The following is a 24,815-nucleotide window of genomic DNA, read 5'->3' as shown; positions in this document are numbered from 1 at the left end:
GTCCGAAGAGTTCTTGGGGTTACTGGAAAGCAGAACCTCCTCTCAAGCCCCTGGAATCTGGTAGAGCGGTGACTCTTTAGGTTGTCTCTAGCTGCTGGTTACATGTTGATTTGTTTGTCTTGGTTTTATGGTTTAATATTTTGAAAGGGTGAAACTGGTGTATTTTATTATTGATTCAGGTATGTTGGGTCGCTCTGCTGTTTTCTTTGTGATGGTGGAATCACTGTGTGGAATGTGGATATGTGTTTCTGTTTGTTGTAAAGAGGGTTTAGAGTTTGAACCGGGAGGTTTTATGGTAATTGGCTGACTATGGTTTCTTCTATTGAATGAGTGAAGTTATTGGTGGAGAAAGGTGAAAGCAAAAGAAGGAAAGCTTGGTGTTGCTAGGATTGGTTTCTAGGGCTTTGTGCAGGCTATTATTGATGACGTGGTTATTTACAAGACCGTGGCTCAATCTCAGGAAAGATTCCTGTTGGGGATTTGCAACTTTCCACCTGGTTCGGGCACACTCAAAGACCCTGCTTCCGAAGGCTCTCAGCGCCAATCAGCTGATCCAAGGGAAAAGAGCCCAAGGCAAATTCCTGGGACTGCACTCAGCTGCGGCTTTTTCTCTCTCCCCCCTGCCCCTTCTGCCCATGGCTCTGGTGCAATCCCGCCAGACCACTAATGGCTCTGGACTTTGTCTGTGATACCGCCCACCTGCGGCACCAAAGAAGTGCATGATTTCAGCTGTGCTGTAGTCAGGGGAATACCTGCTAGTAAACTATGTTCCCGGTATCTGTGACCAGATAAGCACGATGTCTCGCAGGCTGACCTAAACTCAATCGGTGACCCACTGAGAGGGGAGGGAGCTCGCCTTCCTGGCACAACAGTGACTTCTCCGCTTGAGTTTCAGCGGTAGTGCGCATGCCTGCCTACACCCGGGAGACCTAAATTACCGACAAAATCAGTTGCTGGAGGCAGGTCCCTGGGGCTGGCCTCTGGCTTGTTGGACTGGTCACTGGTATGTTGATATAGGGTGTCTTCTTTCTTGGCTCACGGAGATCTCAGGTGGCTGCCCTTGGCCACCAGTCAGTGAATGCTCCAGGGAAGTTTCCAGTGGCCTCTTGGCTGCCTGTCCGTCCTCTGCCAGGTAGCTCTTTCTTAAATAATCTCCCTGTGTCTTTCCTCTAATTTTGCTCTTCTGTGTTTGGTGCACTCTGATTCAGTGAGCTGTTCAGAGCACCAAAATCACTAATTCAAACTGCTGTACCTAGTTTTTCAAGAACTTAGGTGGTAGAGGGATATAGCATGGTACTTACTGATGAGACTCCATTTTGAATCTCTCTCCATTTTACATGCACTCCAGCATAACTGCATTTCTACTTCTCCCTACCCTTCTCAGAGAGCCTTGTAGCTATCTAAACCAAACATCCCTGAGAACTCACTCACCCCTTCCTTTCCCTGAGAGCTGTTAATAGTAATTCCCGGAGTTAGGGGCCTACATCCTGCCAACAGAAATTCTCAGAATTGAGGGCCCTCACTCCAGATTGTGTGTTTCTGTTCTGATAATAAGCTGACCACCAGTCTTCCTTAAAATAGTAAGCTGACCATTAGTCTTCCCTAAACAATAACCTGGCAATTTATCTCGCTTCTGTAACACACTTGGTTGCCTGCTTGCAGTCCTAAGCTACATAAACCTGCCAGAAATCAGGCTCAGGGCTGCAGTTGGGGAAAACGCTTTAGTTCCCTGCAGCCCGTCTATAGCTGAATAAAGACTCTTCCAAATTCTGAACATTATAGTGGTCATCAATCTCTTCTGAACCCACAACACCCAGCAGCCTTTGCGACAGGTTTCATCTTTGTTCTGACAGCTTTTGTGGTGGAATCCATCTTGGTTACTTCCTGTGAGCACACCCGATTTTCATAAACCTACTTTTCCCCCTTCTCAATCCTCTACCTGTTTTATGAATAAATGTGATGCCCCCTCCCCCCAAAAAAAACCTTTATAAACCCTAGGAAATCCTGTTCTGTGAGAGATTGGAGGCTGGCGTAATTGAGAGACCCTTGCTGTCTCTCCTTCATGAGCCCCTCCCCTCTCCTTAATAAATTTTGGTTCACGTGGACACGAACTGTTCAATTCTTTGTTAGTAGAGAAGGCAAGGACCCCTGCTTACGGTTCAGGACCCCCCACTGGTAACAATAGGAACTGAAAAGTGAAGTGACAATGCAAGAGAGTGACACAGTTTGGAAAGAGGGTGACAATTAAGCAAATGTATGAAGAGAAAACAATAGGAACTGAAAAGTAAAGTGACAGTGCCAGAGAGTGACACAGTTTGGAAAGAGGGTGACAATTAAGCAAATGTATGAAGAGGAGCTGAGAAATGAGTGGAAAACTCTGAATTTCCAGGCACAAGTTCTAGGTCCTGCTTAGCAGTCCAGGTGTATGTTTAACCTTGGGTTACTAAGATGCTGCCTCTGTATTGCGTAATGAATTCCTACTTTGCGGTTGAGCTTGCTCCAGTTGGTTTTGTTACTACATGAAGACAGAATTCTAATTAATATAGTGGGTTAGTCATTTCTAAGTTCCCTTCATTTTTAAGATTCTCTAAGTATAAAATAGGAGCTCTGGTAGCATAGTGCCTAAGGCACTTGACTGCTAACCAGAAGGCTGACGGTTCAAATCCACCAGCCACTCCTCGGAAGGAAGGTTGGGCAATCTACTTCCGTAGTGATACTGCCTCGGCAACCCAAGGAGGGGTTGCTATGAGTTGGGTCCAACTCGACGGCACAACAAGAAGTATAAGATGGAGACAACACTTTTGCTCCTTTCAGTAGATATGGCCGTGAAGCACCATCAGTTTCCTGGTCAGCAAACCAGGCAGTGATTTTGATCAGATAAGATCCAGATAATAATCTTTATGAAGTATCTTTTGCCCTGAGCCTCGTGATTGGTTCAATAACTTACGTCAAGAGCAACCTGGACAATTTGAATGAACATTGTTTTTTTTTTTTTACCTCTTCTCAACATTATGACATTTAACACCTTTTCTGTTTTGCCCCAGAATTTTCCATAACTATCACATTTTAGTCACATTCAGAAGTCCTTGAGTGGTGCGAATGGTTTGCACTTGGCTACTAACAAAAAGGTTGATGGTTGAAAATCATTCATTGGCTCCAAGGAAGAAAGCTCTGGTGGATCTGTTTTCATAAAGATTAAAGCCAATAAAACCCTATGGAGCTCAGTTCTATCCTAACACATGGGGTTGCCATGAGTCACAATCAACTCAAAGGTGGGTTTTGGGTTTTTTAGCCAGGCTCAGGAGTCCCAGGGTGAGGGTGGGGGTTCCAAACAGGTAACATTCAGCTGCAACTGAAAGGCTGGAGGTTCAAGTCGGGGTTTGGGGGTGGGGGAGGCTTGGTGATCTACTTCTGAAAAGTCAGCCACTGAAACCCCTATGGAACACAGCTTTACTCTGACATATGAGGTTGCTATGAGTTGGAATCAACTAGACAACAAATGGTTTTAGTCAAACTCAGAAAAACTGTATTTTCACTGGATCTGAAATCAATGAAACATCTTAAAACTAGACACACAAGAAAGATTTAATGTAAAACTTACCTTCAGTCCTATTTCAAAATCAAGAACATCTTACCAGTTTTAAGTACTAAAGATTTTGATTCCAAAACAGAATTTGCATTTTTGCAAATTTTTAATTTGCAAATTTTAAAGTACCTAACAAACTATTTGTCAATTTAGATCTTATCTTTTCCAAATATTAAAACATAAGATTAATCATCGCCCTTAATTATAAAAATACATTATTAGTTACTTTTTATCTACTTTAAGATTTTGAACATTTAACAATAAAGAAAATATAAAACCATGAAAATAAAACCAAGAAAAAATTTAAAGGCCTATTTAAAGGCCTATTAGAAGCCAATTAGAAAAAGAGAAAGGTAACAGGTACCTATAATAAATTGGTTATTAAAATTGGGCATTAAATTTATCTCTGAGGGAAAAAAACTTCCATATATAATAAGATGCTTTTTCCTAAAGTTTTATTTGTAAGATACTTGTTGTTAGGTGCTATTGAGTTGATTCCGACTCATGGTGTGACCGTATGTAAAACAGAATGAAACACTAGTGGGTCCTGCACCATCCTCACAGTTGTTTCTATGTTTGAGTCCACTGTTGGAGCCACTGGGTCAGTCCATCTCATTGAGGTTCCTCCTCTTTTTTGATGACACTCTATCAAGCATGATATCCTTCTCCAGGGACTAGTCCCTCCCGATAACATGTCCAAAGCATGTGAAGTCTGCACCATTCGTCCATCTAAGGAACATTATAGCTATACTTTTTCCAAGACAGATTTGTTCATTCCTCTGGCAGTCCATAGTATATACAGTATTCTTTGCTAACACCATAATTCAAAGGCATCAATTCTTCTTTGGTCTTCCTTATTCAATGTCTAGCCTTCCCTTGTATATGAGATGATTGAAAATACTGGGTATTTTGGGTCAGGGGCACCTTTGTCCTCAAGGTGACATGTTTCCTTTTTAACACTTTAAAGTCTTTTAAAGTGGTCTTTTGCAGCAGATTTGCCCAACAATACTTGTTGTTGTTAGTTGCTGTCAAGTTGGCTCTGACTCATAGCGACTCTATATACAACAAATGAAACACTGCCCAGTCCCGCACCATCCTTATAAACCTTGCTGTACTTGAGCCCATCATTGCAGCCACTGTGTCAATCCATCTCATTGAGGGTCTTCTGCATTTTCAGTGACCCTCTGTTTTACCAAGCATGATATCCTTCTATAGGGACTAGTCCCTTCTGACATCATGGCCAAAGCAGGTGAAATGAAGTCTGGCCATTCTTGCTTCTAAGGAGCATTCCAGCTGCACTCTTCTTCCAGGACAGATTTGTTTGTTCTGGCAGTCCATGGTATTTTCTTTATTCTTCGTCAGTACCACAATTCACATTCTAATAATAGAGAATCCAAAAATTATCTGTATTAACTGTTCTCTTCAATTATTCTGGTATTCAATCATTTAAAAAAACCTCACAGAAACAGTACATGTCCAGGACCCTAATCAATCAAGAGCTGAGTCTCAAACAAACAATACACTTGGCCTCTCCTGTATTCTTTATATTTTTTCTGAAAATTCTGAAGGTTATTGAGGTGGAGATGGAAAATTTATCTAAGGTCAAGAAAACTGTAGAAGGCATAGTGATTTCAAAAACTAATTTTAAAAACATCAAGTAAATGATAAAATACTTAGTGTTGATAGAACCAAACCAAACCAAACCAAACCAAACTAAACTCACTGCTGTCAAGTCAGATCCTACTCATAGTGACCCTCCTTGGGTTTCTGAGGCAGTAACTCTATGGAAGTAGATTGCCCAACCTTCCTTCCAAGGAGTGGCTGGTGGGTTTGAACCGCCAGCCTTCTGGTTAGCAGTCAGATGCCTTAGGCACTACACCACCAGAGCTCCCTTAGTGTTGACAGTTTACTAAATTTAAACAATATTTCTAAAAATACCATTTTGAGGAAAAACTTAACTTTTTATTAACTTGATGCTTCTGAACATAATAAAATAAATGAACACAAAATATCAGTTTACTTAGAAGAGAAGCTAAACTGCATTTACCTGAAAATGCATAGAAAAGATATGTACATTTAAGCAGACATTATCAATTCTGTTAGGATAATGATTATGAATGTACTTCAGCAATACTGAAAAGTTTTATATAATTGCTAGTCTGAATACTTCAATAGTTTACCCAAAATGAAAAAGATGTCACAAAAATAAAGTAGCAAAAATGCACCTGAGGTTAGAAATGATTGTATCTACCACAATCACACACAAATATTTAGATATTTCCTTTAGGACATGTTGCCTCTTTTCTTTTGCAAAGCTTTCATGAGATCTGACATAAAATCTTGCTCCCCACTTCCTCCCCCGCTGGGTAGACCAGGGTTCTCTTGCCTCTTTGGGGGAATGGGAGCCTTTTTGGTGGCAGTGGGAGGCAGCTGCCTGGATTCAGGTGTGAGAGTAGGTGGGGGTGGCGGAGGAGGTGGTAAAGACCCGACGCCTCCTGCAATTGTAGGTGGTGGGGGAGGTACAAAGTCCGGGGGAGCTTCATGAAAATCTGGGGGTGGCGGGGGTAGCTCGTCCTCTTCCAAAGGTGGTGGCGGTGGCGGTGGTGGCAGAAAATCAACAGGTGGGGCTGGGAAGCCACTGGCGGTGCTCTTGGGCTTCAAGGGTAACACTGGGCTGCTGTTTGTGTCTGATGATCGTCGCACAGGTGGGAGCGGTGGCTGGCTGGACTTGGGAAGGTGATTGGCTCTGGGCACTTTGGGGTCGTTGTTACCAAGGGCTGGCACATTATCCTTGAACAAAGCAATAACATCTATTATTCCTACTTCCACTTAAAAGATAAAACAAGCCACCATCGTGATGACATTTCCATTGATACGTGAGATATGGGTGTCAGCCCATGGTGGAACTCAGTCACAGTCTCTGGGACTATATTGGTGTTAATGAGCTCATCTTTGCTCTAGGATAAGAAGGATGAATCCAAATGATTTTTAACACTCATCCCTCTTGTTCTCTAAATGAAAGACTGCTACATTCAATGAGGCATTTATTATAAGGAGTTCTGGCAGTGTAGTGGTTAAGGTATTTGGCTTCTAATGAAAAGGTCAGTGGTTCAAACCCACCAGCATGAGACAGTCTGCTTCTGCAAAGATTTACAGCCTTGGAAACTCAATAGGGGTCACTATGAGTCAGAATCTACTTGATGGCAGTGAGTTTTTTTTTTTTTAATTTATTGTAATTAGATTGTACAAACATCTCCTTGGAACCTACCTTCTATGGGTGCTATGCCCTTTTAGGGCATTCCAAAACCAAACTCACTGCTGTCAAGTCGATTCAACTCCTAGCAAACCCTCCTTGGGTTTCCAAGGCAATATCTCTATCTCTGTTGCCCAATCTTCCTTCAGAGGAAGTGGCTGGTGGGTTTGAACTGCCAGCCTCCTGGTTAGCAGTCAAATGCCTTAGGCACTACACCACCAGAGCTCCCAGAAGGGCATTAGTGGTATGGATTTTAGCTAGCTGTGGTGATCTCAGTCTTTTCCTACCAGCTAAGGTTCAGTCTATAGTCCTTGGGTGACAGTAGACAGCTTGTACTTCTTCACTAAACTGAAAGCTGGCAGTTGGAACCCACACAACAGCACTTCAGGAGAAGGCCTGGCAATCTGCTTCTGTAGAGATTACAGCCAAGAAAACCCTGTGGGGCAGTTCTACTCTGCAACACACGGGATGGCCAGCAATGGGTTTGGTTGCTTGGCTTATGGTTCAGCCTAAGGCAACTCAAAATGGAAGAAAATGGCATTCCTAGACTGCCTACTTACTCCTTAGTTCCAAGGATAGTGCCACTGGGGTCCTAAGAATATGCAAGATAGAAATTCTCCTTGGTATGAGTTGAACTGGTTGTCAGATATAGGTATCTGTAAAATTATTTCTTCTTTTTCTTTTTTCTACTAACTTATTCTCGTAATTTGGGTAAAGTTGACAGACCAAATTGGTTTCCCATTGAACAGTTCATACCCATTTTGTTTTGTAACACTGATTGTAATCCCCATAATGTAACAGCCTTCTTCCCAGCTACTTCCTGTGGTTACCATTATAGTTTGTCTTTCTTATCTGTCCCCCCTTCCTGCCTTCTGAGCTTTATCCCCAGGCTAATGCTGCCACATTGATCTCATATGGTTGATTGTTCTAAGGAGTACACACCTACCTGGTGTTGTTTACTTACAGGCCTGCCTATTGTTTGGCTGAAAATTGAGCCTCAAGGGTGAACTGTGAAATTACTTTGTTCTTGTGCCAAACCCTCAGTTGCAGAGGTGGTTAAACCAAAACCAAATCAAACAAGTTGTCAAGTCAACTTTGACTCATGGCAACCCATGTGTGTCAGACTAGAACTTCGCTCCATAAGGATTTTGATGGCTGACTTTTTAGAAGTAGACTGTACTTCTAGGTGGACTCAAACCTCCAACCTTTCTGTTAGCAGCTGAGTGCTTAACTGTGTGCACTACCCAGGAACCAGAAGGGTTGGAGGTTTGATTATATCTGGTGATGTACTATTATTATTATTGTTTAATTCCAGAAGAGGCAGCTTGGGAATTGGTGATCAACATAATGTAGTGATATCTATTCTGGGATTTTTGTGTTGCTTCCTTTTTTTTTTAAATGCTGCTTCTCAATTTTCATGATAGAAATCATTAAAATAGTAGCTGAAAGCACATTGCATGATGAGGTTGTCAGACCAGAGATGATAACAAGATTATTAGAGAAACACAACTTTTAAAGGTCTACAATAGTTTTTAAAAACTATCAGAACTTCAATAAATAACCATGATTTAACTGTTTATACCACTGGCTAATGGACAGAATGAAGGGGAGAATGAAACTAAACATACTAACTGCAATAGCTGGGTGGTCTGCTATTGTCAGAATCATATAATTTTGATTCACATATGGGAAATATTAAATGGAACTTTGATGTTATAAATACGATTAATAAATACTTTACAATTATTACATAGATTTAAATAAATCCTCAATCTACTTTTTAAAAACAGTCATGGAGAATATTATACCAATTAGGCTTTTTTTCTTCTCAACTGTTTGCTCAGCTGTGGTAAAATGTATGTGTGTGTGTATTTAATATATAATAGATTATAAGAGCTTTGGTGGTGTAGTGCCTAAGGCATTTGACTGCCAACCAGAAGGCTGGCGGTTCAAACCTATCAGCCACTCCCCGGAAGGAAGACTGTGCAATCTACTTCCATAGTGATACCGCCTTGGAAACCCAAGGTACGGTCACTATGATTTGGATCTGACTCAATAGCAGCGAGTTTGGTTTTTTAGTTTAATAGATTGTATAATGCTTTATATATTAATGAGCCCTGGTGGTGCAATGGTTAAGCACTTGGCTGTGGCTGCTAACTGAAAAGGTGGCAGTTTGAACATACCCAACGACTTCATGGGAGAAAGATGTGGCAGTCTGCTCCTGTAAGGATTACAACCAAGAAAACCCTACAGGGATGTTCTGCTCTGTCACATGGGGTCCTATGAGTTGAAACTGATGCAAGGATATTGAACAACAACAATGTATGTATATCAGAAGTATGAACAAAGTATACTGAGACTCTAGAGAAAAACAACAAAAACATAGTTGCTGTTGAGTCAGTTGTGACTCATGATGAACACATGTCAGAACAGCACTGTACCCCACAGCCTTTTCCATGGCTGTTTTTTTCAGAAGTAGATTACCAGGCCTTCCTTCCAAGCCACCTCTAGGTGAACTCAAAGGTCCAACCATTTAGTTAGCAGCCAAGCACATTAACCATTTGCACACCCAGAGACTCGAACTTGTGAATGAAGAAAATTGAGAAAGGGATAATTAATTCTTCATGGAGAAATAAGAGAGCTTCAAAAAGAAATGACATTTGATATGGGCCTTGAAAGCAATATAGGATTTTGTTATATAAGTGGGCAGTACAGTCGGGAAGATATCCCAGTATGGAGAAAAAGGAAAGCAAACTACAAAGAAGTGAATGCCTTTGGAGTGATTCAGGAATAGCAAATAGTCTGTTGTTGTTATGGGCCATCGAGTCAGCCCCGACTCCTAGCGACCCCTCCTTGGGTTTCCGAGGCAGTATTACTACGGAAGTAGATTGCCCAACCTTCCTTCCAAGTAGTGGCTGGTGGGTTTGAACTGCCAGCCTTCTGGTTAGCTGTCAAGTGCCTTAGGTACTACGCTACCAGAGCTCCAGCAAATAGTCTAGTGTGGGTGGAATGCCAGGTTCAGGATAGTGAATAGCAAGAGATGAGGCAGCATGTGAAAGATTTCTAAGTCCAAGGTAAGAAATTTGGCTTTATCTTGTAGGTAAAGGGTAAAGATAAGTCTTTAAGCAAAAAAATGAGTAACATGATCAGATTTATCAACTTTGAAACACTATTACAAGGGAATGATTCAACTTGTCAAAATAAATAACTAAATAAAAAATACTTACCAATCTCCATCACACACACAAAAAACTTCTTATACTTTCCCAAAGCACTGCGATAATAGCTAGTTTTAACTTTCAATTTCTGGCCTGTATTACTTGAAGATTAAAAAATATAAGCAATTACCTAAATGATATTATACTGACTTCGTAGTTGTTAGAACTGTATTTTCTCCTGTTAAAATAGCAGTAGTTATTAAAACACTGCTTGTTGTTAGTTGTTGTCTAGGCAATTCTGACTCCTGGTGACCCATGTGTTGGAGAACACAACTATGTTCTATAGGTTTTTAAGGCCGTAACTTTTCAGAAACAGATCAGCAGGCTTGTCTTCCGAGACTCCTCTAAGTCAAACAGCCAACCTCTCAGCTAGTAGCTGAGCACTTAACCATTTGCGCGACCCCAGAATGCTGCTGCTGCTCTGCTGTTAGGTGCTGTTGAGTTGGCTCCAACTCACAGCAACCCTAGGTACAGCAGAATGAAACAATGCCCAATCCCGCACCAGACTCACACTATTTGCTGTGCCCATCGTTGCAGCCAGAATGGTGCTAGTGATTTAGAATGTAGGCTCCCAGGGGACCGTTGGATAGGATGCATGTAAATCACTCCTTGGCCTTACCTTAGTCGTTTCAACATGTCTCTGGGCTTCAGTGAGAACCACACTAACAGAATGTGCAGCCTGAGGAATCTGACCATTGGGCTGGGCGGGGCCGGGTTTAAGTCCTGAGAAGGAAGAACAGAGAAAAAAAAGACTGGGCAAGCCATGTTCAACATTCTTGAAAGTTAATCTAAAGAAAAAGGGATTTATAGGCATGGTGTGGTAGACAGGCCTTATGAAAAAAAAACACCTCACTTTCTACAGCAAAACTGTAGGAGCTCTTGTAGCGTAGTGCCTAAGGCACTTGACTGCTAACCAGAAAGCTGGTGGTTCAAACTCACCAGCCACTCCTTAGAAGGAAGGTTGGGCAATCTACTTCTGTAGCCCATGAATAGTGCATCCGTAGTGATACCACCTCAGAAACTCAAAGAGGGGTCTCTGTGAGTCAGGTCTGACTCGACGGCACATAACAACAACAATAATAGCAAAACTGTATGTGGGATACAGCAAAAGGTTCAGGGCAGTAAACACTTTATAAAGGCTAGAAAGTAAAATCTGGATTAACTGGGGGACTAGAGAATGACATGTTCTGCTATTTAAAACTTCCTAGTAACTGAAGAATAAACCCTGAAAATCTCTTTCTTTTCAGTTTCTATTGCTGAAGCTTTCTTTCTGAAATGAATTTCTCCAGTTTTATACCATACTGAATACAGGAAACACTTTTGAACATTATCCTCAACAAAAAGTACTGTAGACACAGAAAATAGGAAGAGGGGATTGGGCAAAATGTGTAAACTTCCAGATACATCCTGGAATTACATTTTTCCCCTAAAAGTCCTGTTACACATTCATTTTATTTTTCTCTGCCTTCACCCACCCCTTCAAAGGTATGACTAATTGAGGTTTCACGGTTTTGAGAGAATCAGATAGTATGTTCATTTCTGCAGCTCCAAGGAGAGCCTCCTGAAGGAAAATGGAGAAGATGGCAATGCTGCCACACACTCAACACCTCACTCCCATCAGGGAACCACACTCCCACCCCCAGCTCATGTTAGTAGGTTTTTTACTCCTCCTGAGAGGACAGAATAGTTTCAGCTGCATTCAGGCAAACAACAGACAGGCATATGGAGTGAACATTTACCTCAGGTAGATACACTCCTTGGAGCAATCAGTCATGGGAGAACAAAAGGGCAGTGTTTGCACAGGGAGACAGCCCAGGGGCAGGAGTTCATAGGAAAGAAGGACACAGGGAAGAGGTGACTATGGGGAGGAAGTGGGAAGAGAGGTGTTACACTGTGAGGAATTACAGTCATTGTCATGAAACAAAATGTGTATGAACTGCTGTATGGAAAATGAATTTATCCTGTAAACTTTCATCCAAATCACAATTTTTTTTAAGAGCTTGTTTTATATTCAATGTTGTGTGTACATTTAGTTTCATTCCCCATTTACCATGTCTGACCCTAACCCAGTCTCCTCCCCTCCCTACACTGTAACCCTTCCCCTGTGCCTCTCATATTTATGCACTCCTATTTGTCCTGCATTTCCTCAATTTGAATGTTGATCCTCTGGTGTCCCGTGGTCTATTGCTCTAAGGGATGTATTACCATAGACTATGTGGGTGTGTCATCTTGGGTTGAGTGGTCTGCCTGTACATCTTGTTAACTATTGGGCTGAGAGCCAGCCCCTGGGGGTGAGTTTTATTTCAGGCGCAGAAGGTATTCCAGGGCCATAGTATTAGGGGTCTCACCAGATTTCATCTGACCAGTAATTCTTGTCATTATTGAGTTTTTGGATTGTGTTCCATGTTTTTCCTCCCACTCTATCCAGGATCTCCAGATTTGATCCTTTCCTGAGTGGTTGGCATTGGTAGTCACGCACCATCTGGTTCTTCTGGTCTAGAGGGCCATTGTGTCCTAGGGCTGATTGCTTCCAAATGCCTTTTTTTTTTTTTTTTTTTGCATTCTTCTTTGCTTCTGATGCAAAGGACCCCAGTTGCTACTAACCAATGTAGGATGTGGAGCAGGGCTTTTATGTATTTTGTTGTGCCAATTGAGTCTGCTGTCCCCCAGTACTATGGTCCTGATATAGTATATCTATTGGATCTCTCTCCAATAGTGTCTGGTTGTCTGTGAGGGATTACTTTGTGTGTGTCTTCTATTGTTTCTGTAAGGACTGCAGGTATTTTGTATCACTGATGTCTGTGCAAGATCACCCTCAGCTGAACCTATCCTTGGTCAAGTATACTTATGTTCACTGATCCCTGTCTGATCATCTCAGGTGTTTATCTGTAGCCTGGTGTTTGGTGTTAATGGCAATGCAGTATTGTGGACACATTGGTTGGTATTATCATTTGTTGTCTATCTCTTATGTGCACAATTCGGTGTCCTTCCATTTCCTAATGTTATCACGGTGGCCACAGAGCGTTCCTGTATATTCCTCCCCCTACCCACATCAGCACATAGGCCCCAACTAGCCTGAAATTAATCCCTCCCTTTCCCAGTAACCTACTGTGGTAGTTATGTTTGTGTGTCAACTTGGCTGGGCCTGGTTGAGTGGCTGGGCAGTGGTGGTAATTATTCCCCATGATGAGACTGGCAATCAACTCCATGGTGGGATTTATCACAAGCAGCTGAGTAGTTGCCTTTGGGATATGGTCATAAAATGAGTTTGGGAGTATTCCATCTTTTTCTGTGTTCTGGAACAGCTTGAGTAGCACAGGTGTCAACTCTTCTCTGAATATTTGATACAATTCTCCAGTGAAGCCATCAAGGCCAGGGCTTTTCTTTGTGGGAAGTTTTTTCTATGACCTGTTCAATTTCTTCTTTTGTTATAGGTCTGTACAAGTTATCTATCTCTGAGTGGGATAGTTTAGCTAGGTCTTGTGATTCTAGAAACTTGTCCATCTCTTCTAGGTTCTCAAACCTGTTGGAGTACAGTTTTTCATAATATTGTCAGTATCTTTTTTATATCATTTGGTTCTGTTGTGATGACACCATTTTTGTTTACAATTCTTGTGATTTAGATCTTCTTTTCTTTTGTTAGAGCTGCCACTGGTTTATTGATTTTATTAATCTTTTCAAAGAACCAGCTTTTTTGTTTTATTGATTTTCTCTGGTTTTTGTTTTGTTTTCTGTTTCACTTATTTCTGCTCTGATCTTTATTATTTCCTTGCTTCTAGATACTGTAGAATTCTTTTGTTGTTCTATTTCTGGTTGTTGGAGTTGATGAGTTAGAGTGTTGATTTTGTTACTTTCCTCTTTTTTGATGTATGTATTTATTGCTATAAACTGGCTGAGTACTGCTTTCACTGTGTCCCATGGGTTTTGGTATGACATACTTTCATTCTCATTTGTTTGTAGGAATTTTTTTTTTATTTCAGTTTTTATCTGTTCTGTTACCCAGTAGTTTTTGAGTAGTGAGTTGTTCAGCTTCCATATGTTTGATGCTTTTTCCTTGCTCTCCCTATTATTAATTTCTAATTTTATAGCATTGTTGTCCTAGAAGATGTTTTGTAGTATTTCAATGCTTTTGAATTTTTTGAGGCTTGTTTTATGTCCTAACATATGGTCTATTCTGATCCATGTGCACTGGAGAAGAATGTAAATTGTGCTTTTGTTGGGTGAAATGCTCTGTATATGTCTATGAGGTCAAGTTGGTTGATTATATTGTTGAGTTCTTCTGTATTTTTGTTGAGTTTTTTTCTAGTTGACCTGATCCTCTTTGAAAGTGGTGTGTTAAAGTCTCCTACTACTATTGTAGAGTTGTCTTTTATCCCTTTTAATTCAATTAGTTAATATTTGCCTCACATAATTTGGAGCACTTTCATTGGGTGCATAAATATTTATTATTGTAAAGTCTTCTTTGTCAATTGACCCTTTCAGCATCATATAATGTCCTTCTTTATCTTTTATGATGTTTTTCACCTTAATGTCTATTTTGTCAGAAATTAATATTGCCACTCCTGCTCTTTTTTGGTTTCCATGGCTTGGTATATTTTTTCCATCCCTTAACTCTTAATTTGTTTTTATCTTTGTGTCTAAGGTGGGTCTCTTGTAGGCAGCATATTGATGGGTCTTTTTTTCTTATCCAGTCTGCCATTCTCTTTCTCTTGATATGTGCATTTAGTCCATTCACTTTGAGTGTAATTAGTGATAGGTATGAATTTATTGCTGTCATTCTGTGTTTTTTTTTTTTTTTTTTTGTCGTGTTGTTGGTGTTTCCTTGGTCCATATATTTTTCTGTGCTGAGTTTGGTTTGTTGGCTAATGCTTTCTCCCTTTTCTTCTTTATTGTTGGTTTTTTGCTTATTAAACCCATATGTTTTCCTTCCTTCTGGATTTGCTTAAGGGGATTGTTACTTTTCTCTGTGGTTACCCTGGAGTATATTCTTGTCTATACATTTTCAGAACAGTGTGTCCTGTTTTCCTCTCCATTTGGAAGTTTGTACCTAGAAGTTTTATTCCCTCTGATAGGTTAGTTGCTGTTGTTGTGTGCTGATTGACTTCCTTGGTTTTTAGAGTACAATGTTTTTATGGTCTTATTTTGAGTTTCTATTTGTGATTTGGTTTTAGTGTTGATGCCATGTATCCTGATTTTGTTGATCTCTGTTGTGGGTTCTCTATTGGAAGAACTTCCTTAAGCATTTCTTGCAGGGTTGGTCTGGTTTTTACACAAAATCCCTTAATTTCTGTTTGTCTGAGAATGCCTTGATTTTGCCCTCATATTTGATGGATAATTTGGCTGGATATAGGATTCTTGGTTGGAAGTTCTTTTCCTTCAGTGTTTTATATATGCTGTCCCATTGCCTTCTTGCCTGCATTATTTCTGCTGAGTTATTGGAGCTCAGCCTAACTGTTTGATTATTATAAGTAATATTTCTTTTGTCTCAGGCAGCTCTCAAAATTTTTGTCTTTGGTTTTGGAGAGTTTAATTATAATATGCCTTGATGTTTTTCTCTTGGGATCCATCTTGTGTGGGGTTCTATGAGCTTCTTGGACAAATATCATTTCTTCTTTCATGATATGGGGGGAGTTTTCTCTTAGCAGGTCTTCTACAATTTTCTCGATGGTTTGTTTCACCTCTTCTTGTTCTAGAATTCCAATGAGTATTTTGTGGTTTCTTCTCATGTCATTGCATATAATTCTTGGGTTCTCTTCATTTCTTTTAAATCTTTGTTTTGATTTTTCTTCATACAGGCTGGTGTCCAGGGATTTGTCTTCTAGTTGGGTTATGCGTTCTTCAGCCAGTTCTAGCCTACTCTTTTGTGCTTCTACTGTGTTGTGTAATTCTGTAACTTTGGTATTCATCTTCTGGATTTCTAACTGCTGTTTTTGTATGAGTTCTGATTGTGCATTAATCTTTTTATTTTGTTCTTGAATGATTTCCTAAGTTCTTCCAGGCAACTGTCTGTGCTCTCCTTGTTTCTTTTTGGTGTTTCCTTAGGCTCTTGTAAAGCTCTAAAAACGTATCTTCTAAATTCTTTCTCAGGTAATTCTATTGCCTCCCCTTCCTCCATGTTTAATGAGACCTTTGTGGTTTTGCTTCTAATGCCTTGTCCTTTTTTTTTTTGTTTGTTTGATTTGAGGTTGTCTGTTGTTTCCTAGACATTTTGAGGTTGTCTTTAGCTGTTGGTTATGGATTGACTTGTTTTGTCTTGGTTTTATGGTTTAATATTTTGAAAAGGTGAAGCTGGTGTATTTTAATTTTTTAGTTATTAATTCAGATATTCTGGGTTGCTCTGCAGTTTTCTTTGTGATGGTAGAATCACTGTGTGGAATGTGGATATAGGTTTCTGTTTGTCATAAAGAGGGTTTAGAGTTCAAACCAGGAGATTTTATGTTGGCTGAATATGGTTTCTTGTATTGGATGAGTGATGTTATTGGTGGAGAAGGTGGGAGCAGAAGAAGGAAAGCTCACTGTTAGTAGGGGTAGTTTCTAGGGCTTTGAGCGGGCTTCTATCAATGACATCATACTGTTATTTACAGGCCCACAGCTCAATTTCAGCAAAGACTCCAGTTTTTAGGGCGTTGCCACTTTCCACCAGCCACAGACACATGCAAAAACCCCACTTTCAAGGCCCCTCAGCGCCACAAAGCTGACCCAAGACAACTTCCCAGCTCTGCGATCCGCTGCAGGAGTTTCTCTCTCTGGCCCTGCCCGCCCACTGTGCCAGCCCAACTGGCCCAGACCACGATCCACCTTGGGAGTTCCTCTGTGGGTCTGCCCACCTGCGGCACCAAAGATCCATTCGATTTCAGTGGCGCTGGAGTTGGGAAAGTGCCTGCTAGTAATCTGTGGTCCCAATATTACTGATAAAGTCAAGTGCAGGCCTCTCAGTGCCACTAAGCTGACCCAAGCCTACTCAGTGACCCACTGTGGGGGCACCTCCCTGCCCCCCCCCCCCAGCACCAATGGATCCTCTGCTCGGGTTTCAGCAGCATTGGACGTGACTGTTTGTACCTAGCCAACCCAAGTTACTGATAAAATCAGGTGCTGAAGGTAGATCCTTGGGGTGATAGCTGGTATGCTGGTGTGGTGTGTCTTCTTCCTTAACTCAGGGAGGTCTTGGATGGCCATTCTCGCCTGCCGGTCACTCCCCCAGGGAAGTATCTGATAGCCTTTCTCAGCTGCCTGTCACCACTCTGCAGAATAGATCTTCTGATCTTGTTATTTTTTTTTTTTTCCTTTACCCTTCTCCTTTCTAATTCTACTCCTTTGAGTTTGGTGCACTCTGACTCAGTGAGCTGTTCAGAGCACCAGAATCCCTAATTCAAACTGCTGTACCTAGTTTTTCAAGCACTAAGATGCTAGAAGGAAATAGCATGGTGATTACTGACGAGACTCCGTTTTGAATCCACAATAATTTTTTTTTTTTTAAAAACGTGTACTATATTACTGAGAAATCAGTCTGTGTATATATTTGGGCAAAAGAAGGAAAGAGAAAATATTTTTGTTCTTTAAAGGAGTTTCCCCCAGTAGTCTTCATTATTCAACTTTAATTTCTATTTACTTTGTACAGAGTAAAAGGAAAGACAGGGTTTTGTATACATATACCAAGAGGGAGGAGGAAAAAGAAAGGATAAAGAGAAAGACCAAAGGGAATGAGAAGATTGAGCACTTTTGAATCTAAGATTAAATCTTACTGTTGCTTCTCCACCACCAGCGTAAAAATTTAGCTACACCAGAGCTCTTTAAAGAAGATAATTAAAAATCAAACTCAGTGCCATTGAGTTGATTCTAATTTATAGCAACCCCCATTGGGTATCCATTCCCAAGGCTGTAAATCTTTATGAAAGCAGACTGCCTCATCTTTCTTCTGGGAAGCAGCTGGTGGGTTCAAACCACAGACCTTTTGGTTAGCAGCCAAATGCCTTAAACACTATACCACCAGAGCTCCTGTAAAGACTGATGAGCCTAAAAAGTGGTTATCTAGAAGACAAAACATGAATCATACTTAAATGATTCTGATTTTTCCCACGGACATATACATCTGTTAGAGGGAATGACCTTTTACTCTGCTAGACCAAGAGAGCCAGATTAGCTCTCAATGGAATTTATGAAGTAAGGACTCAATCCTAAAGTATGAATCATAATTATTTTTTTTTTGATGTCCTGAGTGTAGGCAGCAACATATGAGACTGGTTGAAGAGCATTTTATGGAACAAGCCCTTACATTACCTTTAGAGTTATGTCAGCTAACCTAATAAAACCAAACTCACTGCCATGGAGTCAATTCTGACTTATAGCAACACCCATTGGGTTTCCAAGGTGGTAAATCTTTACAGAAGTAGATTGACCTATCTTCCTTCTATGAAGTGGCTGATGGTTTTGAACCACCAACCTCCTGGTTAGCAATTAAATGCCTTAGGCACCAGAGCTTCTTAGGGTTATATCACAGGAATGCTAATTTTAGAAGAGACGCATATATGTTGACTCCTGGAAGCAGCTCAGAGGAAGAAACTGGGGCTATTTCTTTAGCCTCTGTCAATGAGCAGGACTTATGGCTTAAGCATCTGCCCCCAGAGAGTGCCCAGGGATCTTTACTGGAAAGGAGGCCAACAAGGTATCCCAAATGGTGTCAGGATGGCTATACCTCAAAGACGGGCTAAATATACCTCATGGTGAGGGGAATCTTGAAAGCTTAGGAACTATCAACTGCTATTTTACTGCCAAGCTGAAGGACTAATACAATTAGAATACCTTTCTAAGGTCTTTGAGACCCACCTCCTAGATTAGTCTCAAAACTAACAAACAAAACAAAACCAGCTGTTGTCAAGCCGATTCTGACTCAGCAACCTGATGTGTGTCAGAGCAGAACTTTGCCCCGATGGGTTTTCGACCTTTCAGAAGCAGATTGCCAAGTCTGTCTTCTGACGTGCTTCTGGGTAGATTCAAATGTCCGATCTTTCAGTCAGTAATTGAATGCTTAAGCATTTGTGCCAGCCAGGGACTCCTAGATCAGTCTCAGCAATCCTTTAGTTATTAATTCAACAAATATTTACTATATGCCAGGCCTGCAAACTCTGGGGATGCAATGTGAAGCAAGCAGAAATGGTCTTTGCCTTTTTGAGACTTAAGAGTCTAGTGGTGAACACAGGCGACAGACTGTTAATGAATATATGGAAGTTAATGAATATGTGATTATACATGGTAGTAAGTGCACTGAAGAAAAGAGGGTGCTGTGATATTCTCCAACTCGGACAGAAACACTTCCAGAAAACTCACCAGTCATAGATAGCTAATGAAGGTAACTTTAAACACTGGGTCTAATCTATCTCATTGTAACTTCTACACTCACAAGCTGGTGTGACCCTTTAAACCACGGAAGAACATATAGTGGCCTTTCCAGTATTCCTTTAATACTGGAAAACAGCTATAAGGCTCTTCAGTAGTAAATGGTTCCCATCCTTTCAATCATTACTGATCATAAAGACCATGTGCTTGAATCAGACAAGCCAATGAGAAGGTATTAGATACTAGCTTCCCCCAGCTTCAGTTTCCTCAACTGTAGAGGGGGGATTATCATCTATACTTTGCAGGGTAGTTGTAAGAACCAGGAACCATACATGTAAAGGAGCAAAGAGTACCCACGCCATCCTTCAGGGTCTTCTCTCTTTTAAAAATACAAGCTAGTAGCTATTATGTAGCCCTTACACTGTAATGTCCAGGTTTGGGTACAAGGCTCTAGACATGATGTCACTGAGACAAAATACCAGGGAATGATTTCATCCTTGGATTTGAATGTTCCTCTGGGTACCAACAAGGAGCTCTGGTGGTACAGTGCCTAAGGCATCTGACTGCTAACCAGATGGCTGGTGGTTCAAACCTACCAGCTGCTCTGCTGAAGGAAAATGGGGCAGTTTACTTTTGTAAAGATTTACTGCCTTGGAAATCCAGTGGGGGTCGCTATGAGTTGGAATCAGTTTGATGGCAGTGGGTTTGGTTTTGTTTTTTTGCTGGGGTACCAACACAGCCTTGGACAAATATAACATTTGTGCTCTGAGGAGACATATCTGCCTACTAGTTCATCCTAAACTGGTGATCACCTTACCCACAAGTAGAGCTTGAAAAAGTGGTCAAACTTTGCTATAAGTTATTTATAAGAAAATAGATCTGGAGGGGTGTGTGTGAAGGGTGGATATTGAGCCTGACTAACAAGAGAGAAGCATATTCTGCATAGTGTCTACTGAATTCTGTTTTTATAAAATGGGGTATATTGTGAACAAGAGCTCTGAGCATTGAATACATGTCAGAATTTCTCTGCTTATTACCTGTAGAAGGTTGAGCTGGCGTAGCGGGGTTGACAGTCCCCAGGTTTGTCCACCGAGAGGCAAGCCCAGCTCTTGCCACAGACCGCTGATAGTTATCATAAAGAGTCTTTCCATACTAAGGAGGGAAATAAAAAAGGAGAAAGTAACTTGTTTAGGAAAGTCTGGCAGTCAATTGCAATATACACATTAAGGTGACAAAATATCCCATGACTACTCTTTTCATTCCTTGCTGAAATTTTTTGTTAATATAAATGCTCTTTTGATAAAATAATTCACAAATTGCTTATTAAATACATTTCAGATTTACCTCAGTCAGTTATCACTTTTACTTACATGTGAAAGGAGAGCTTTAGCCATGCAATTCTGATGGCGTATGTCTCTACATAACTCTATTGTAGATTACCTCTTGCATTAATTGCACACTAAGCTTGCAAAACTTTCCGTGAGTTATCTGAAAAGGCTCATGTGAAGATCAGCTTTTGGATTTCAGGTCACGGGAGAGGTCTATGTTATTATCACTCCCACCTAATTAAAACATCTAATGGGCAAATAAGAAAGATGCTGTCTGTGGGTGTAAACCAAGAATGGCTCAACCGTTTCACAGGAGCTCAAAGACCAGACACAAGCCAGGGAGTCCGTTAGCAAATTCAAGATAGGACAAAGTCCCGATGCTTTCTCACCTTGGCGATCCTGATTCCCGTGACCCATTGGTTTAGAGTCCTTGCATCATCACAGCAGAGGTACTTGATATATTGGGACTCCTTCTGAATTTGGGGGTGCTAGAAAGAAGTATTAAGAACAACGTACAAAATCTTAATTTCTTAGGAGTGCAGGATTTCAAGCCATTTGTTTTTTCACTAACAATAGGTGTGATTGACATAGATGGTGGCAAAAATTACTGATAGCATGTGATAGGTATTCCAATGGAGAGGCTATCATTGAAGAAAATAAATGAATGCAAGATTGCCTGCCCAGTCACAAGTGTTACAGCCAGAAGGTGAAGAGTAGGTAACCAAACTTAGTTCTAAGATACGTGCCATGTGAATTTTTATGGGTCATTCTAATTTCTAATACATTTTTATAATTAAATATAATTTATAATATATTAAATTATAATATAAATTATTATTTAAATAACTTTCAACCATGATCATTGTGCATTTGTTTGTAGTATACTATCCCTTTCTTCCTCTTCCTCCATTCCTAGAGTTAGGATCCTGCTGGGATCAGCAGAAACTTTTGGTGGTCCTGAAAGTGAAATGAAATGTCAAGAGAGCTAGAAGCCTTCTATCTGCTTGTAAGTGGACAGAAAAGGGGTGGGGCTTCCCAGTTGCTATATTAAGGTATTGCACTTAACCTCTCCACTTCACTTTTGCTTTCAACTTAGTCAGCTCCAAGGAAATGGTTATTTGTAGAGTTGACCTGAGCAAGGGGTGCTATTCCTTTAAACTTCAGTTTAAAGGTAGAGCTTCTTGAATCTGAGAGGCAGTATCTGGACTAGTTACCCTGCTCGTAAAAGCCAGTGGCATTGTTGTCTTCACCCAGAAAGGAGTAAGAAAAGACACGTAAACTCTTAAGATTCTAATGAGTGTTTAGTAATTTTTTATTTTACAAATGAGAAAACTGAGTGAGGCTCAGAAAGATTATTATATATTTTACCCCATGACCTACTAGAATCTTGGGGTCTCTTGACTTGCCACATAGGATTTATTTATATTATGTTATTAAGCCAAAATTCCAGATTTTAATGATTGTTGTTCTTATTAAGTACCATTGAGTCGGTTCTAACTCATAGCCACCTAGTGTACAACAGAATGAAACACTGCCCAGTCCTATGCCACCCTCAAAATCTGAGCTATGTTTGAGCACATTGTGGCAGCCACTGTGTCAATCCATTTCATTGAAGATCTTCTTTTTCACTGTAGTTTACCAAGCATGATGTCCTTCTCCAGGGACTGGTCCCTCCTGATAACACGTCCAAAGCAAGTGACACAAAATCTTGCCAACCTTGCTTTGAAGGAGCACTCTGGCTGTACTTCCTCCAAGATACATTTGTCATTTATTTTGGCAGTCCATGGTACATTCAGAGGAGCTCTGGTGGCACAGTGCCTAAGACATTTGACTGCCAACCAGAAGGTGGGTGGTTCAAACACACAAGCCACTTCGGGGAAGTTTTTTGTTTGATGGTTTATTCATTATTCTTCACCAACACCATAATACGCATGTATCAATTCTTTCTCAGTCTTCCTTATTCATTGTTCAGCTTTCACATGCATATGAGGTGACTGAAAATACCATGGCTTAGGTCAGGTGCACCTTACCACTCAAAGTGACATTTTTGCTTTTTACATTTTCAAGAGATATTTTGCAGCAGATTTCATCCAGTGCAACACATCCTTTGGTTTCCTGACTGTTGCTTCCATGGGCATTGGCTATAGATCAAAGTAAATGAAATCCTTGAAAACTTGAGTCTCTTCTCCATCTATCATGATGTTGGTTATTGGTCCAGTTGTGAGGATTTTCATTTTATGTTGAGGTGTAATCCATGCTGAAGGCTGCAGTCTTTGATCTTCATCAGTAAATTCTTCAAGTCCTCTTCACTTTGAGCAGGCAAGGTTGTATCTTCTGCATATCACAGGTTGTTAATAAGTCTTCCTCCAAACCTGATGCCATGTTCTTCATATAATCCAGTTTCTCAGATTATTTTCTCAGCATACCGATTGGATAAGTATCATGAAAGGATACAACCCTGATACACACCTTTCCTGATTTTAAACCATGCAGTATCCCCTCATTCTGTTTGAACAACTGCCTCTTGGTTTATGTACAGGTTCCTCATGAGCACAATTAAGTGTTCTGGAATTCCCATCCTTTGCAATGTTATCCATAGTTTGTTATGATCCACACAGTTAAATGCCTTTGTGAAATCAATAAAACACAGGTAAATATCTACCTGATATTTTCTGTTTTCAGCCAAGATCTAGCTGACATCAGCAATGATATCCTTCATTACATGCCCTCTTCTAAATCCAGCTTAAATTTCTGGCAGTTCCTTGTTTATGTACTGCTGCAACCATTTTTGAATTACTGTCAGCAAAATTTTACTTGCATGTAATATTAATGAAACTGTTGTATAATTTCTACATTCTATTGGATCATCCTTCTTTGGAATAGACATATGTATGGATCTTTTCTGGTTGACTGGTTAGGTAGCTGTCTTCCACATTTCTTGGTATAGACAAGTTAGCTCTTCCAGCGTTGCATCTATTTGTTGAAACATCTCAATTGGTATTCCATCAATTCCTGGAGCCTTGTTATTTGCTAATTCCTTCAGTGCAGTTTGGACTTGTTCCTTCAATAGCATTGGTTCTTGATCATATGTTACCTCCTGAATGGCTGAACATCTGTCAACTCTTTTTGGTACAGTGACTGCAAATTTCTTCCATCTTCTGATGCTTCCTGCATCGTTCAGTATTTTGCTCATAGAATTCTTCAATATTGCAACTCGAGGCTTGAATTTTTTCTTCAGTTCTTTCAATTTGAGAATGTTGGTGTGTTCTTCCCTTTTTTCCCTAACTCCAGGTCTTTGCACATTCATTATAATACTTTGTATTCTTGAATTGCTCTTTGAAAATTTCTGTTCAGTTCTTTTACTTCATTTCTTCTATTTGCTTTAGCTATTCTATGTTCAAGAATAAGTTTCAAAGTCTCTTCTGATGTCCTCTGATTTTGGCCTTTTGTTCTCTGTCTTTTTAATAAACATTTGCTTTCTTCATGTATGGTATCTTTAATGTCATTTCACAACTTGTCTGGTCTTCTGTCCTAAGTGTTTAATGCATCAAATCTATTCTTGAGATGGTCTCTAAATTTAGGTGGGGTATACTCAAGGTCATAATTTAGCTCTTGTGGACATGTTTCAATCTTCTTCAGCTTCAACCTGAACTTGCATATGAGCAGTTGATGGCCTGTTCTGCAGAAGAATTCAGATATGACAATATAAAAAAGAATTCTTCCTTTTGGCCTTTTAAGCCAATTGAAGGAAGGCTACTTTGGAGTCCCTGGGTGGCACTAGTTGTTAATGTCTTTGGCTGCTAACAGAAATATGAGAAGTTCAAGTACACCCAGAAGAGACTCAGAAGAAAAGTCCTGGCGATCTGCTTCTGAAATATCAACTACTGAAAACCCTATGATAGAGTGCAGCTGTACTCTGACACACCTGAGGTTGCCATGAGTAGGAATCAATTCAGGGACAACTAGTTTTCTAAATAGATTGCTTCCTTTATTTAGGTCCTTCACCCTTCAGAATTTGCATCAGCATCATCTGAAGGATAATTAAGTTCCTCTATGCTTAGTTGGGAGCTCTGGTAGCATAGTGGCTAAGGCACTTG

At 40.4% G+C, this 24,815-nt stretch overlaps 1 protein-coding gene across 1 annotated transcript in view; it reads right to left on the bottom strand.

Moving 5' to 3' along the window:
* Nucleotides 1–5,869: 5,869 nt before the first annotated feature.
* The window catches only part of LOC103193236 (amyloid beta precursor protein binding family B member 1 interacting protein), a 114,061-nt gene continuing 95,115 nt past the window's right edge, over nt 5,870–24,815 (bottom strand). Inside the window, exons 10-13 of the mRNA XM_007936380.1 lie at nt 21,108–21,206; nt 20,428–20,542; nt 10,677–10,780; nt 5,870–6,376 (exon numbers count right to left, since the gene is read on the bottom strand). Of these exons, the coding sequence (XP_007934571.1) occupies nt 5,870–6,376; nt 10,677–10,780; nt 20,428–20,542; nt 21,108–21,206 (825 nt within the window). The remainder of the gene's footprint in view (nt 6,377–10,676; nt 10,781–20,427; nt 20,543–21,107; nt 21,207–24,815) is intronic.

Source organism: Orycteropus afer, unplaced genomic scaffold (genome assembly GCF_000298275.1).
Source record: "Orycteropus afer afer isolate SDZICR_OR568_19922 unplaced genomic scaffold, OryAfe1.0 scaffold00035, whole genome shotgun sequence".
Classification (NCBI taxonomy): Eukaryota; Metazoa; Chordata; class Mammalia; order Tubulidentata; family Orycteropodidae; genus Orycteropus; species Orycteropus afer.
This window is presented reverse-complemented; position numbering and strand designations above follow the sequence as displayed.